This window comes from Oryx dammah, unplaced genomic scaffold, assembly GCF_014754425.2.
Source record: "Oryx dammah isolate SB20612 unplaced genomic scaffold, SCBI_Odam_1.1 HiC_scaffold_28, whole genome shotgun sequence".
NCBI classification, from domain to species: domain Eukaryota; kingdom Metazoa; phylum Chordata; class Mammalia; order Artiodactyla; family Bovidae; genus Oryx; species Oryx dammah.
Genome location: NW_024070212.1, coordinates 77930755 through 77946474, shown reverse-complemented (window position 1 = coordinate 77946474; position 15720 = coordinate 77930755). Strand labels below are relative to the sequence as shown.

Sequence of the window (15720 nt, the reverse complement as noted above, 5' to 3'; positions counted from 1 at the left end):
TTCTGAAGGACCAGCAAGATTGTTCAGGCAGGGTTTTTGTCTTTTTTCTTGTTGGCTGTTTTTGAGAAGCTATTCTTTTATTTTGCTCTTTAAACAGTATATTTCCAGTGAGACAAGAAATATAGGAATATGCTCATGTGATATATCTCCACATTTGAATGCAATCCTCCATTGATGTTTTATCAGGCACATGTGTGAATTTTAAGTGATATTGTCATTTGGGAGCCACTAGTCAGTCAATGGCACCCCACTCCAGTACTCTTGACCGGAAAATCCCATGGACGGAGGAGCCTGGTGGGCTGCAGTCCATGGGGTCGCTAAGAGTCGGACATGACTGAGCGACTTCACTTTGACTTTCCACTTTCATGCGTTGGAGAAGGAAATGGCAACCCACTGCAGCGTTCTTGCCTGGAGAATCCCAGGGACGGGGGAGCCTAGTGGGCTGCCGTCTACGGGGTCACACAGAGTCGGACACGACTGAAGCGACTTAGCAGCAGCAGCAGTCACATGTGTGCTTAGTCACTCAGTTGTGTCCGACTCTTTGCTACCCCATGGACTGTAGCCTGCCAGGCCCCTCTGTCCATGGGGATTTGTTGCCATGCCCTTATCCAGGGAGTTTTCCAACCCAGGGATTGATCCCAGGTCTCCTGCATTGCAGGCGGATGCTTTACTGTCTGAGGCACCAGGAAAGCCCTAGTCAATACAGATTTTTAAATGTAAATGATTTTAAATTAAATTTGAAACTTAGCTCCTTAGTCATAATTGCCATATTTCACATGCTCCAAGCCACATGTAGCTGGTGACTCAGGCGGGTTTTCTTAAAGAAGCTCAGTGTCTGGACTTAGAGGATGGGGAAAGTGGAAATGGTGATGCTTATCTCCAGAGGGAAGTAGCTGGTATTGGAATGTGGAGGTTCCATTGTGCTGAATATCTTAGACTGAGGACAGTGGGAAATCCTTGGATAGTTTTTAAGCATCTGAGTCACATAATTGGATCTGCATTTTAGAAAGCTCTAATATGAATCAGTTCACTCCTCTTTTTCAGTTTTCTTATGTCTAAATTGAAATGGATAGTCTCCCCTTTACAGCTCCTTCTAAGTTTAATATTATAAAAATTTCAGCTGTTATGAAAAAACTTAATTCTGTGCTGACTTTTAGAACTCTTGGGTAGTGAAATTACAACTAGTGCTTAAAGGGGTGATTTTGTGGGAATAGGGGTGGGTGAGAGGGCAGGCAGAAAGCTGAATGAATAACATCATTACCACTGAGAAATAAGGAAACGGAAAGGTTGTGCAGATTCCTCTGTCAGTCTCCTGAGAGGGAACTAGTGGACTTTAGCCTCTTAGCAGACAGATGGAATGGCACCTTCCCCTATTTCTACTACAGATGAAATCTGATAGTTGTTCTCCAAAAATCAAAGTGCTACATACTGAGATATCTACTGATAAAATGATATTTGCTGATGAAATCTGGAATTTGCTTAAATTAGGGGTTTATACATTTAAAACATTGTTGGTTGTGACTTAGTTATTGTAAATGTTGAATGATGGGTATCAAAGGTCCATTATATAATTTAATTATTATATAATATAATTTAATTTTGTATATGTTTGAAAAATTTCATAACAGGAAATTAAAGATACAATAACAATATAAAAGTGCTCCAATTTATTACTCAAGTTCTTTATTTACTTTTAGCACAAATGGAGAAAGAGTCAGACTCTCATTTTGGCCATATTGAAATAAATAGACTCAGAACTGCTGTGTCATAAACACTGACAATTTGCTTTAAGTTTTGTATCAACTTTGGTGGCTTAAAATATTCCAGACTGCATTGAGTTTGTGTAGGCGATCAAAGCAAGAGAATTATACTCTAAGGACAGGGGTGACTCTTTTAGGGATTTTGTTGATGACATAGGCAAGGGCTCTGCTGCTCTGCGCTTGATCTACCCAGGAAGGCAGTCTCTGGATAGCAGGGTGAGGTGGAGAGGTTACTCATTTTGAAGTCAGGCGTAATAGACTCCAAGCTCCAATACTTTGGCCACCTGATGTGAAGAGCCGACTCATTGAAAACGACCCTGATGCTGGGAAAGATTGAGGGCCGGAGGAGAAGAGGGTGACAGAGGATGAGATGGTTGAATGGCATCACCGACTCAATGCACATGACTTACAGCAAACTCCAGGTGATAGTGAAAGACAGGGAAGCCTGGAGTGCTGCAGTTCATGGGGTTGCAAAGAGGTGGACATGACTTAGCAACTGAACGGCAACAACAACATAATAGTCTCAGTGAAATTATCACTTGAAGGACAATGACAAAAATAAAATAGGTAACTATGTTCATTGAACTCTGACTGTATGCTAGGCACTGTATCAAGCTCTCTGTGTTTTTTATATCATAGAATTTTAATAGCTATCCTTAGTTCAGTGCCACTATTATGCAGACTAGGAATTGAGGCATAAAGAGGTTATATGATTTGTCCATGATCACACTAATTTTATGTAATTCCCAGTAAATGTTATGATAAATAAAAATTGAAATCCAGTGGTTAGGTTGTAGTTGGTATCCCAGTGAGGATTAGGTTTGGATGCACATAACAGAAAAAACCAAAATATCAATCACTTATAATAGTTTCTTTCTCACCTTGAAGAAGTCTAGAGAAAATCGCTCCAGGCTACCGTGGTTCTCTGGCGATCACAGTCCTTCTATCCTGTTGTTTCCCTGTGAAAGTCTTCCATCCTCAAGGTCACTTCATGGTCCAAGATACCTACTGGAAAGCCATATTCCATCCAGAAGAAAAGGAAAAGGAATGGAAGAAGGGCATACCATCAATCTTCCTTTTTAAGGATAAATACCAGAAATTACACACATCATTTCTGCCTATATTATAATGACCTTTACTTAGTCCCATGTACATACCTAGTAGATTATAGAAAACTTGCATGTGGCAGGCCCAAGACATGAAAGAAGACTGAGAAATATATTCTTTATAAATCTCTGTAACCCTGTGACCAGCTGAAGCTCAGGGGTTCTGTTAGCATAGAAGAGGATATGAATATTGAGGACTACTCGCAATCACTGCTTAGCTCTTACTCAGCTGCATTTCAGAGCTCTGGTCTCCTTGGGTATTAAATGGACATGGTAATTCTTATCAAAAGGCCTTTCACATTTAAATGGGTAAATAAATGAAGAAACCCAGGCACTTAATTTAGAGCTTAGGAAATGCTAGTTCTTTCCCTCCAGGTAGATTTGGTCAAGTGGGCAGCAGTGGTCGGGTGCCCAGGAGATCCTGCCTGGAGACTCAGCACCCCGAGAATGGGCTTTCTCTGCGCCTTCTGTGGTCACTGCCTTCCGCTTCGCCACCACAGAGGATTTGCCACATCCTCCAGGGCCAAGAACCTTTAGGCACAATGGGATTACAAAGAATAAGTCTCCATATTTCAATGATCTTGAGCATCATATCATATATAATGAGCTCAGAGCCAAATATGGGGATATCTAGGATTTAGGGAAACTTTAACTTCAGTGTAGCTTCCCTGGTAGTTCAGATGGTAAAGCATCTGCCTGCAATGCAGGAGACCTGGGTTTGATCCCTGGGTTGGGAAGATCCCCTGGAGAAGGAAATGGCAACCCACTCCAGTATTCTTGCCTGGAAAATTCCATGGATGGAGGAGCCTGGTAGGCTACAGTCCATGGGATCACGAAGAGTTGGACACAACTAAGCAACTTCACTGGTTCATGGGTTTACTTCAGTGTAGATTTTCACCTGACTTTGGGGAACTCTTTACTACACAGAATTTTTCAGTCTGTTTTCCCCAAGAATGAGAGTAACTGATCACAGGGCCAGCTCTTGGTAGTCTGTCAGGGTCTGTCCAGGAAGCTGAAGTTTTCCAGCTTGTAAAGTGACAGATAAAAGGGGCTGGTGCTTCCATGAATTACTCTTGAAATGGTAATGAGTGTGTAACATTATTATACCATGACCATGTCCTTGCAAAGTCAAGGGTAAGTTGAATGTTAGCTAGTGGAACTATATTTTCAGTGAGCTTACTAAAGGAGAACCTTTGGTGAATTTTCCTATAAGTTAAAGATGGCCTCCCAAACCATTTTTTGCATTTTCCTTCATTCAGTTAGCAAATTCTTATTAAGCATGTACTACTTGGTAGGCAATGTGCTAGACCTGGCAAAACACGGTGAATATTGTCTTTACCTACCAGAGTTGCTCAATTATAAATTGATAAATAGTATTCTTAGACTAACTTATAGTCAAATAATAGTATTTGTTTCATCAATTCTAAAACTGTTTAAAAATACATTTATAAAACCTCAAAGCATCCTAAATTGATAGTATATTTTGTGTCATACTTCACCAGTGATAAATATATTTTAATGCTGCAACTTAAGCTGGATGATTTCATAGATTTGATAAGTAGGGTTTTTGTGTTTATTGTATGCTTTTATGTGCCTTATTTCATTTTATTTTTTTTCCTGTGAGAAAGGGTGAGTGGTCCACTTCATAGAAAGGGAGTATGGCTATGAGTGGTCAGCAGACTGAGGAAAACTTGTTGTGGCAACTCTAGGACTCAAACATAGTTTGTATTTCCCCATAGTATTTTTTTCTCCCAAAACTAGTGGTTTTCAACCATACGTGATGTCTCTTTAATCTGCATACACATATACGTATACACATACATATGTGTGAACACAATGAAAGTCAAGCTTCTTTTAAAGCAAGGAGCTTGCTTTTAATGAAAACAAAGCATTTTCTTTTTCCTTCTTTCTAGTGGTTTAAGACTAGGCCAAACAATAGCCACATACCAATTTTCAGGAACACAACATAAAATGTCTTCTAACTCAGATGGTTACAAAACAAGCTTGCTTGTTGTGAAGACACATTAATTAAAACCTTTCAGGTTTCATTAAGCAGAACCTGCTGTGAGGGTCGTAAAGCAGGAGTGACTCGATAAGGTGCCCAAACCATTTTCACTGACCACACTTTGTAAAGCAGGTCAGAGCCAAGAAATGACCTAAATGTCTTCCAGCTTTCACTTTGACCTCTAAAATTACCTCTTCTGACTGGTTGTTGTTGTTCAGTTGCCCAGGCTTGTCTGACTCTTTGTGAACCCATGGACTGCAGCATGCCAGGCCTCTCTGTCCCTCACCATCTCCCGAAATTTGCCCAAGTTCGTGTCCACTGCATCAGTGATGCCGTCCAGCCATCTCATCCTCTGATGCCCTCTTCTCCTGCCCTCAGTCTTTCCCAGCATCAGGGACTTTTCCAATGAGTCAGCCTTGACTAGAGCAGGGGCCAAAGCATGATTCTTCTTGATGAATTTTAATCTCAATCAGTAGCTAGCTGTGTGAGTTTTGGCAAGTTTTTTTTACCATTGCCAGGCTTGCCTGAAAATAAGGATAACACCTTTGCAGGGATGCTGGGAAGCTGAGAGTTAAGGTGGGTTAGATAAATGGCAAATGGTAAGTAATCAATGGAGCTTCCTGGTGGCTCAGTGGTAATGAATCTGCCTGCCAGTGCGGGAGACGGAAAGACAGAGGAAATGCAGGTTAGATTCCTGGGTTGGGAAGACCCTCTAGAGGAGAAGATGGCAACCCACTCAGGATTCTTGCCTGGAAAATCCCTTGGACTCAGGAGCCTGGTGGGCTGCAGAACATAGGGTCTCAAAGAGTCAGACACGACTGAGTGACTGACCACAGCATAGCAGCACAGGTAATCAATGGCGGTTATTTTTATTAGGACTAGACTAGAGCTTCAAGGAGGCACAGGCCTTAGGGTATTGAGTTATCTTTAAAAATATGCCATGCCTGGAAAAATTCTCGTATTTTCTAGGAGCTCCAGCACTCCACCAAGCACCAAGAACAGACCACCTCATTCCTGAATAATTTCACGGGGACAATTGAGATTTTCTTCTCAGCATACTTTTTTTCCCAGCATACTTCCTCTTTTCTCTTGTGTATTGCTCTAAGTGTAGCTCTTGACAGCTGCCACTATTTATGGATGCATTCTATGGTAAAACCTTAATTAAATGGGACTTGGCAACTGGAACATTTCAGTGGCCATGGTTTTTCCCTCTGGGCTTCATTTGGAGGAGAAAGAAGGAAATGACAACCCAAGTGTTGAGAAAAACAGGAACATTTAAGAACTAGAGAGAGTCTTTTGTAATTCAGCACCTTCATTTTACTGCTGGGAGAAGGGGAAGCAACCAAGGCCTCTCTGCTGACCCACAATTGGTTGTTGTTGTTCAGTCCCTAAGTCCTGTCTGATTCTGTGACCCCATGGATGCAGCATGCCGGGTTCCTCTGTCCTCCACTATCTCCCGGGGTTTTCTCAAATCCATGTCCACTGAGTTGGTGATGCTATCAATTCATTACAAAGTCAGATAGTTACAGAGTTGGAAGAGAATTCCCAGTCTGTTGCTTTTTATTCTGGACTGTGGCTTGAAGATGTGACCTTAGCATCCCTCTTAATGTTAATCTTCCAGGTGTGCTGCTGCATGACAGGTCTCAAATATATCTGCCCACAGGGCTGTCAGTGGGGAAGAGTCGGGCAGGCTGGGGATCATACACTGGGAGGTGGTGGTCAACAGCCGCACTCCAGCTAGAATCTGTGTATCTTTTGTAAAGGCATCTAAGCTGAATTTTTTTTTAAACAACAGGACAAACAAAACATTTGGGGCTAAATGTGGCCTCCTGGTCCCCAGTTTGAATGCCTTGCACTGTTTGTATCCGTTGGCCATGTTCACTACGAAGATGATTGAGTCATGTAGCTGAGGCATGCTGCCAAAGAAAGTTTTAGTGCTGTTCATTGATTTATGTTAGTTGAATCGAATATTGAAGAAGTTTATTTCAGAAACCAAATCATAATACATCTTTAAACAGAAGGCAGAAGCTCTGCCCTCAGATACAGTTTGGTTAGCTAGAATTCTTTGTTGTCTGATTATCCAGGTGAATTCAGATATCACAATGTGTAGGACAGTCACAGTTGGGAATTCACCAGTCTCAATACTGGAGGTTTTGCTCTATAAGCCCAAAACAATATTTCAAAAAAATAACATCTTACCATGTGCTAAAAACTGATGTTTTCCAACCTATTTCACTTTTATGAAAATAATAGTCGTGAATTGCTAAGTTTATTTCATAGTCCACTGCTGCTGCTGCTGCTAAGTCACTTCAGTCATGTCCGACTCCTAGCGACCCCATGGACTGCAGCCTACCAGGCTTCTCCATCCATGGGATTTTCCAGGCAAGAGTACTGGAGTGGGTTGCCATTGCCTTCTCCGTCATAGTCCACTAGTAGGCCACAATATATAGTTTAAAAAATCACTAGGCTAGGTGATAATAATACATTTTTATTTATTCACTAGTTTTAAAATTCAGCAGATACTTTATTAATATCTAATGAGTATGAAATTATCTTTGGTGTCATGGGGGTACAGACATGAGCAAAATATGGATGTTTTTGTTTAAGGAGTCTAAAATCTAACAGGATAGATATGCATTAACTTATCTAAAGACTCAAGGCAGAAGAATCACTTCACATTATACATAATGCTTTTATATTATCATAAATCATAATGACAATCTGTTAAGTCTGCAAGACCTATTTTAACTTAATTTTACAGATAGGAAATTATGTTTTTGAAAAAAATGACTTACAAATATAAAAATACATCGATGATACTGATAATGGTATTTGCTAAGCTCTTACTATGTGTTATGTACTAATTTATTTATCACTACAATTTTATGATGATGACACTATTATTCTCATTTTATAGATGAGAAAAGTGAGGCAGAGAGAATAAGTAACTTGCTCAAGGTTATAGAGCTAATAGTCCATGGAACTAGGATTCAGTCCTGGGAAATATGGTGCTAGAATCTCAGTCATAACCAATGTTTTCTAGTTCCTGGAAACAGATTTTCTAGTTCTTGGTATAGATCATAATCCCAGATAGGTTGTATCACACAAAAGTTGTGTGACATCTGTTGTGTTAGGAGAGCATTTGGGGGATGGAGGGGATGATGAAGAATGGAGCCTGCCTCTCAAACATTCCTCAGTGTGGATAATCTTCGTCAAGTTAATAAAACTGACTGAAGTCAGCAACAGAAAAGGCAAAGAGAACTCTCTCCCAAAGAGGGCATCTAATCCTTTGGCTCTGCCCCATGTGGGATGTGATATTCTTTTCTTCTTTTTTAAATGTATTTTTATTGAAGTATAGTTGATTTACAGTGTTATGCCAGTCTCTGCTGTCCAGCAAAGTGACTCAATTATGTACATATAAACATTCTTTTTTATATTCTTTCCCATTATGACATCACATGATACTGAATCTAGTTCTCTGTGGTATACACTAGGACCTTGTAGTTTATCCATTCTAAATGTAATAGTATGCAGTTGCCAACCCCAGACTCCCAGTCCGTCCCTCTCCTTCCCCCATGCCTGTCTGTTCTCTACTTCTGTGAGTCTGTTTGTTTTGTAGATAGGTTCACTTGTGCCATATTTTAGATTGTACATGCAAGTGATGGCGTATAGTATTTGTTTTTCCTTTCTGACTCAGTATAATAATCTTTAGTTGCCCCTGTGTTGCTGCAAATGGCATTGCTTTGTTATTTTCTTATGGCTGAGTAATATTCCATTGTATATATGCACTACATCTTTATCCACTCATCTGCTGATGGACATTTAAGTTTCCATGTTTTGGCTATTGTGAACAGTGTGATATTCTTGAGATAAAATAAATTATGAAACAATCTTCACCTTGGAAAAACAGAGTTTGACTGTAAATGTTCACCTTGAATTTTACCAGTACCACCTTTCTTCCTTAAGCCCAAGCCTGCATTCAAAATCACATAGACAAGTTTCCATGAATATAGTCCTGGAGAAAATAATACTTAGCCTTTACTGAGCTCCTATCATGAGAGGAAGTTAGACTATTAGCACTAAGGATAGAATTGTGTCCAAGCCATATCACTAAGAGCAATAATAGAGAACATTTGTTAAAAACTTTCTCTATATGTGTTAGGTACTAATTTAATTCTTAATTCAACTGTATAACGATGGTACTTTTATTATGCTTTATTTTATAGAATACAGTGGTATCTTTATGCATTTGTGAACTCTTTGTGAATTTGATCTTTAGGATAGTAAAGAAAATTTTAGTGATGAAATTTGTGTGTATTCCAATTTAAGCCCTAAACTAACTTTTAGGCTGTTGTAAATTAATCTAGTTACTGTATTTTCCTGCCTTATTATGTTCTTTATATTCAGAATTTTGTAGGCTATTTATTAATAACTATTCTGATTGGTTGTAATTACATTAAATTAAGTGTACATATAAAAATAAAATGGCTCCTGTATCCCATTCATGTTTTTCTTTAAATTTACAAAGTGTTGAAATAGAAATCACAAAATACAAGGCATGTGTTTATAATTTATTCCAGCCATATATCTGCAACTTTGAAAAGTTGAGTGAAAATAACTGAGTGCTTTTTTATGAAAATAATAATTCTAACTTTTCAAAATGATGTTTTCTAAATTCTGTTAATCCAGGGTATAAATCCAGAATTCGTCAAGGCACATGACAGATACTAAGTATTTTCTTCTCCCTGTGGGTCAGTAATAAATTAAAAGATGAGGAAGGGTGCAGAAAAAGATGATCTAAAATGTTATTGGGAAAGATTTACTTCCTAGACTTTAGGGAGTACTAGTCAAGTATCTAAAATAATGTCAAACTGACAGATTGGGAAAATTGAAAGTATAAAATTTGCGTGTAAATTTTATTACAGTTTTAACTGCCACCACTCAAATTGATCCTGTAAATGAGCATTAACTGTGATTTGTGATTTGGGTAAGAACACATGTTCATCAGATAATGCAGTTAGGAAAGCAACTGGGCAGATAATTTACCTTTTCCCAGAGGGACTGGAAGGATCTAGAAGACAGCAAACACTCTTGGCTTTTACTGATTTATCCCCTTCCTACAAGAATTTGCATTTGAGTAATCTTTGAAGAGGGAGATTTGTTTCAATCCAATTAATTTATTTTATGTAGACATGTATAGAGCTAGAGCTCCCAGGAAACTCCTTGGATCCCAAATAATTTAGACTGAAGTCTCTTAGACGCTACAGTTTAACTTTGTGTTCTTAAAAGATACCAAAATAACAACACCAAGAGAAAGTCATGAAAAGTGAGATGGCAAATTTAGGTTTGTGTATGGGGTTAAGCAAATTTTACACGCATGTACTTTTTTCTTGTTGTTTTGTGATGAAAGTCCATCAGATGACTTGAAAACACCTCAGGAATCCCAAATCTTAATAGGGAAAAATAATTTTAAGCCAAGATTTTCACCTGGTCTTCACCTGAACTGAAGGGGCTACTTCTGCAATCTTATTTCAGGTGAAAGTGAGCATTTGGTAATTGCATTTTGGGACTTAACAGAGTTAAGCCTTAGTTTCATAAGGCTTGAAACATATAATGTTGAGGCCCTGTTTAAGAATAAGAAAACAAAATCGCAGATATAAAATTAGGTGCATTAGTCTTGAAAGGGTCTTCTCCAAAAATTGAGCCCTGACTCTTAGGCTTCATTAGCTTCTTGATAATTTCTCCTCTGGTTAATTAGTGACTGCCCTTTGTGTTCAGCATTATGAGAGAAAAAAGGGGGAGGAGCTAGAGACTAGGAACAAAATCCTTGTCTAGCTCTCTTCCCACCCATCCTCTCAAGATAGCTGAGTGATACAGACCTTGCTCCAGGTCCCAAGGTAAATGATGTCAGAACTGAAACTGCACCTGATTGAACCTTGTCCCCTCTCCTCCTCACCCCGCCAATATTTTCGTTCAACAAAGAGTTACTAAACAGTCACATCTCCTCCCTAGGTGGAATAGGCTGTAACTGCCTCCTAGCGTTAGAATAGCCAGGTCTTTGCTGTCTCACTTAGGGATTTTACCCATTCCGGGAAATGTGCAAAATACTGCTGTTTCTTTCTATCCTGGCATAACACGCGTTCTTTTTCTGTTCAGTTGAGTTAAAGTCAGTCCTCCCGGAGGGCAACTGTTGGGGTGGCTTTGACTCGCCGAATCTTCCAGCAAATATAGGTTAAGTTATACAAAATGGGCGTGTCTGGATCTTACCAAAAGAACCTCTCGTCCCCAAAGCTTACCAGGCAGAGACACCCAGCCCCTTTCTTCACCTCACGTGCGCGAAAACACCCTCCTCTCTAGTCGTAGTAGTCCCTTCCCCCTCCCACCCCGCCCCATTTTCCGCCTTCAACACCCCCATCCCCGAGAATCTCCCCTCCCTTACTCTCTCTTTCCTTCCCTCCCCGCAGGCCAGGCGCGCTTGGAGTTGCCCTGCCGCGCGGCGCGGGGCGACGCGGCGACACCTATAGGACTGCTTCCGGGCACTCCCCAGACAGAGGGTGGCTGGCCTGGGTCGGGAGCTCGGCAGGGCCGGCGGCTCCACCGCGGCTGCACCAGGGACGCGCGCACCCGCCTGCCCGCCCGCGTCCCCCCTCCCCTGCGCCCTCGCGCCCGGCGCCCAGAGCCGCGCTCTGCCCAGGGCGGTGGCTTCGCCGGGCCCCGCAAAGCTCCTCTTCGCCGGCCGCTCCCCCTTTCCCTCCTATTTGCGTCATGAGGGGCACTTAATTTTTTTCCCCCCCTTAAAAAAAAAATTCCTCCTTTAGCCCTTTCCACCTTCCACCTCCCCCTTCGTCTCCTCAGGTTGATTTCCACCCCCCCCCCTCTTCTCTGGGCTTGCTCATGAGCCTCCTCGGGAGCTACCGGAAAAAGACCAGCAACGATGGTTATGAATCGTTGCAGCTGGTGGACAGTAACGGGGACCTAAGTGCGGGGAGCGGCGGGGGAGGCGGCAAACAGAGAGTGAACGCCGGGGCGGCAGCGGCGCGGAGTCCCGCCCGGCAGCCTCAGGACCGCACCAGCACCATGGACAGCTCAGGTAGCGCCGCGGGAGGGCAGCGCCCCGCTGAACTCTGCAGGCTCCTCCAGTAGCGGCTCGGTTCACTGGCTCTCAACCCTGTCCGGGCTTGGGAGAGGACAGGATGAAGGCGAAGGCACCTAATACCACTAGGGTGTTGCGTCTCTAATTTCTCTAGTCCAGGGAGCTGGGAAACGTTAGATCAGTCCGGAGGCCCGGTGACCGTAGCGAGCGCCTCTTAATCTCTCTAGGCTGCTGGATACATCAGCTGGGGGGCGGGGAGAGAAGGGGAAAGGGGAGGGTAAGGGTGGACAGGATTGGGGAGGGGGTGGCGCGAGGAGCGGTTGGGAAGAAGGCGGGGAGCGGCAGCGGCTTTCACTCCCCAGCTGGATGAGGGGGAGAGGTGAAGGACCGAGTGTGTTGATTGCTTTTGCAGCCTGCTGAAGGTATTTATTCCAATTATTATTCTTGCAATGCTGATCTTATTTACAATTCAGTAAAGCTCTGCCTCTTCTCTACTCTGCTGTGTGCCAAGGTTAATGCTGTTACCTTTCTTGAGCAAATTTTACCTGGGATCTAGAGCCTTTTTGCACAGCTTTTATGTTTTGCACATTGAAAATGTTTTCATCTGTTGTTGGCTTTGATTTTGTTTATCTTTATACTTTTGCAGTGAGTGTATTAATATTTCATGAACCTCTACATGTAAAGAAGATGGAAATGCCCCTAAACTTTGCATCTGGGCTTGCAGCCGTCTTTTAAAAAGCGTTTTAGCAAGTTGGATTTTCTTTTGGAGTTGCTCTTTTAGCGATTTCCATAGTAGAACAATTATTTAATATATCAACATTTGACCTGGACTGTTATTAGAGCGGTTTGCTTACCTTTTCAAGGAGCCAAAATAGGACGATTGTGTACGTAAAGATAGTTTATAATTGAGGTGCTCTTTGGTTTCTTCTGTATTGGTAACTTTAATACTGGACAACTGAGAACTCTGGGAGGAAAGATTTGTGTTGAGTTGTTTGGGAGGTAATGAAACCAAACTGAATTTAATTCCAGCACTTTGCAAAAAAAAAAAAAAAAAAGCTTCTTTTCTTTTAAATGTGTAATGACTCTTCTTGGGCTACCATTTTCTATTTTCCTCATCCTATTAGTGTGATGAAATATTGTCCACAGGTGTTCAAGTGTCCAGGCTGAGAACTAATTTTATCCATATAAGTTCTTATTGACGTTAAATAAGGTGTTGATGGGATGTTGTCTCAGGACAATTTTAAATTAAAGCTAAAATTATCCCTAAGGGACTGATGGTTTCAAGGGCTTTGGTATGATGTTTTACATGTTTATTTGATTTATGTTTTTCCAAATCTGTGTTATATCAAGGTACAAACCATATTTTGACAGGATGTAGTCTCTTTTAAATCTTAAAAAAGATTCATACTCTAAATGATGCTATTATAATTCTTTTGGAACATAATGCCCATATAACAGATAAATGCAATGAAAATGAACATTTCCAAAAACGTACAGAGGAGCCTCACTTCAAGGAAATGAAATATGAAATTCCAAGTAATTTAATTTTTATAGAGATTTTCATTTTAAAATTGGAATTTGTTTTTTAAAGTATATTACCTTCTAGAATAAATTCTACATGTGTTTTCTGAGCCTGGTTGTATATATGCTAGGCACTGTGCTAAGTAAGCACTGTAGGGAAAAGGAAAGTGAAAGTGAAGTCACTCATCTTTGTGACCCATGGACTGTAGCCTACCAGGCTCCTCTGTCCATGGGATTTTCCAGGCAAGAGTACTGGAGTGTATTGCCATTGCCTTCTCCAGGGGATCTTCCTGACCCAGGGATCAAGCCCAGGTCTCCCTCATTGGAGACAGACACTTTACCACTTGAGCCACCAGGGAAGCGCTGTAGGGAATGCAGTAGTAAATGAGACACCTCCGACCTCTAGGGGGCTATCCTACGATAGGGACAGTAACTTGGACACAGTTACCAAATTCTGCTAAATTCTGGATTTTTGAGGATTTTTTCCTCCCTATCATTATGAAATCAGACTTTTTCAATAGCTTTAGAGAAAAATAATGAATTGCTTTGATAAATTATTGTAATGAAAAACCATATTTATTAAGAATACTGTGATTTCTAAAGTGCTATTGCTAGGAGTTGATTGTTCAACTTGGTCAAACTAGCACTATATGAAGAGGTTGCTAGGTTTCCACCCACCCACTTTAGGCTAGGAGAATACTGTGGCTTTTTTTCAGCATTCATTTCAGGAGAATGCTGTTTGGGTGAGGGACTGGTCTCTGAGAATGGGCTTTCCTGTAGTGGGTAGGAAGTTTCATTTACTAGGGACACTATACCTGTTTATCTAATTATAGTCCTAGCTTCTAAGGTTTTCAAAGAGTGGCCTTGTGCAGTGTAAATATATCCATTTGTTTAAGGTATTTAATTAAACTTATGGATCACTTCTAAACTAGCAATAGTTTGCCCATTTATTCAACTGATTGTACTGACATGCTGAGTAGGATAGGTGGTTCATGGGGCTTTTGCTTTAATGAAAATGTTTAAGAATGAAAAAAATATGTCAAGATCCCTTAGAGAATGTAAAGCTTAGTCTTAATAATGCCTTACAGTTTTATAGCTATTTATAATAGAACACTTGGACACTTATTTTATTTCCCCAGAATTCTGTTAGATAGGGTAAGCAGCATGTGTCCATGCCTAGAGCCTTGGGATCAAACCTCTGCACTATTGTTACTAGATGGAAAACCTAGAAATGCTTTAAACTTGTTCTCCATTTACAAAAGGAGAATAATCATAGTTGTTCTGACCATGGAGCTTAAGTCTGAGACTTGAAACAGCCTAAGAATACTTTTGCAGTTTTTCTTCTTTTTTCTATCTGTGCCCTTCCAATTTATGAGATGAGGAAACACTCTTACAGATGGCAGGAGACTTGCTCAAGGTAAAATAGCAAGTTAGTGACAGCTAGATTCACGTCTGCTGACTCTAAGGTCTAAGTGTTTCCCCACTGAACCAAGCTGTCTTTCTATGTAGGTGTAATATCATTGTTGAAATGGAAGCAATCTTGTCTACTTTGATTTTCCCCTCTGTTCTTAGATGAAAGACTGATAGATGTTCAGAGAAGTGTAATGACTTTCTAAGTTAACAGACTCCAGGTAGATTCCAGAGCAGTCTCCTTGCTGGGTTTGTTCTGCAGAGCTCTCTGTCTGTCCTGGCTCACTTTCTCTTCATTTAAATTATTCTCTAAAAGATGGTCATTCGAAGGTCGTCATCCTCTCATATCCCAAATGGCATTGCAGCTATCCCAATTCATTATCTCAGAAACTCCATATTTCTCTTATGTGTATTTTACCTTCCATGGAAAGTAGAATCCACAAAAATGTTTCAATATTAGGCTTTACTTAAAAAATTCATAATGATAAGTCATAAAACAGACCAATTAAAATCCAGATTTTAATGGGATTTAAAAGTATAAGGATAATGAGAATTGCTACAATGATTTAATGAAGTATAAGGATGATGAAGAATGCTAAAATGTTTTCTTGCTTTGTATGAATCTGCCTTGAAAATAGAAGTTATTTTCAACAAATACTGTTTTAGGTAGTGTTTAAACCCAGCATTCACAATTTGAATCTGGCTTTAACTTTATGAAGTATTTACTTGGATAACTTCGTAATTCATTACTGAAATATCATCAACATATAGGTACTGATAGTACTTACTTAGGAATACCTGCCCATTTAAGGGTTTTGAAGGTTG

At 40.5% G+C, this 15720-nt stretch overlaps 1 protein-coding gene across 3 annotated transcripts in view; it reads left to right on the top strand.

Moving 5' to 3' along the window:
• DNAJC6 (DnaJ heat shock protein family (Hsp40) member C6) overlaps positions 1-15720 on the top strand; it is a 167591-nt gene that overhangs the window by 48554 nt on the left and 103317 nt on the right. The window contains exon 1 of one of the 3 annotated variants that reach the window (XM_040232665.1): positions 11691-11961. The exons of the other annotated variants lie outside the window; for them this stretch is intronic. Within the exon in view, the coding sequence (XP_040088599.1) occupies positions 11766-11961 (196 nt within the window). The 5' untranslated portion in view covers positions 11691-11765. Of the gene's footprint in view, positions 1-11690; positions 11962-15720 lie in introns of those variants that run through there. 3 annotated transcript variants of the gene reach the window in all.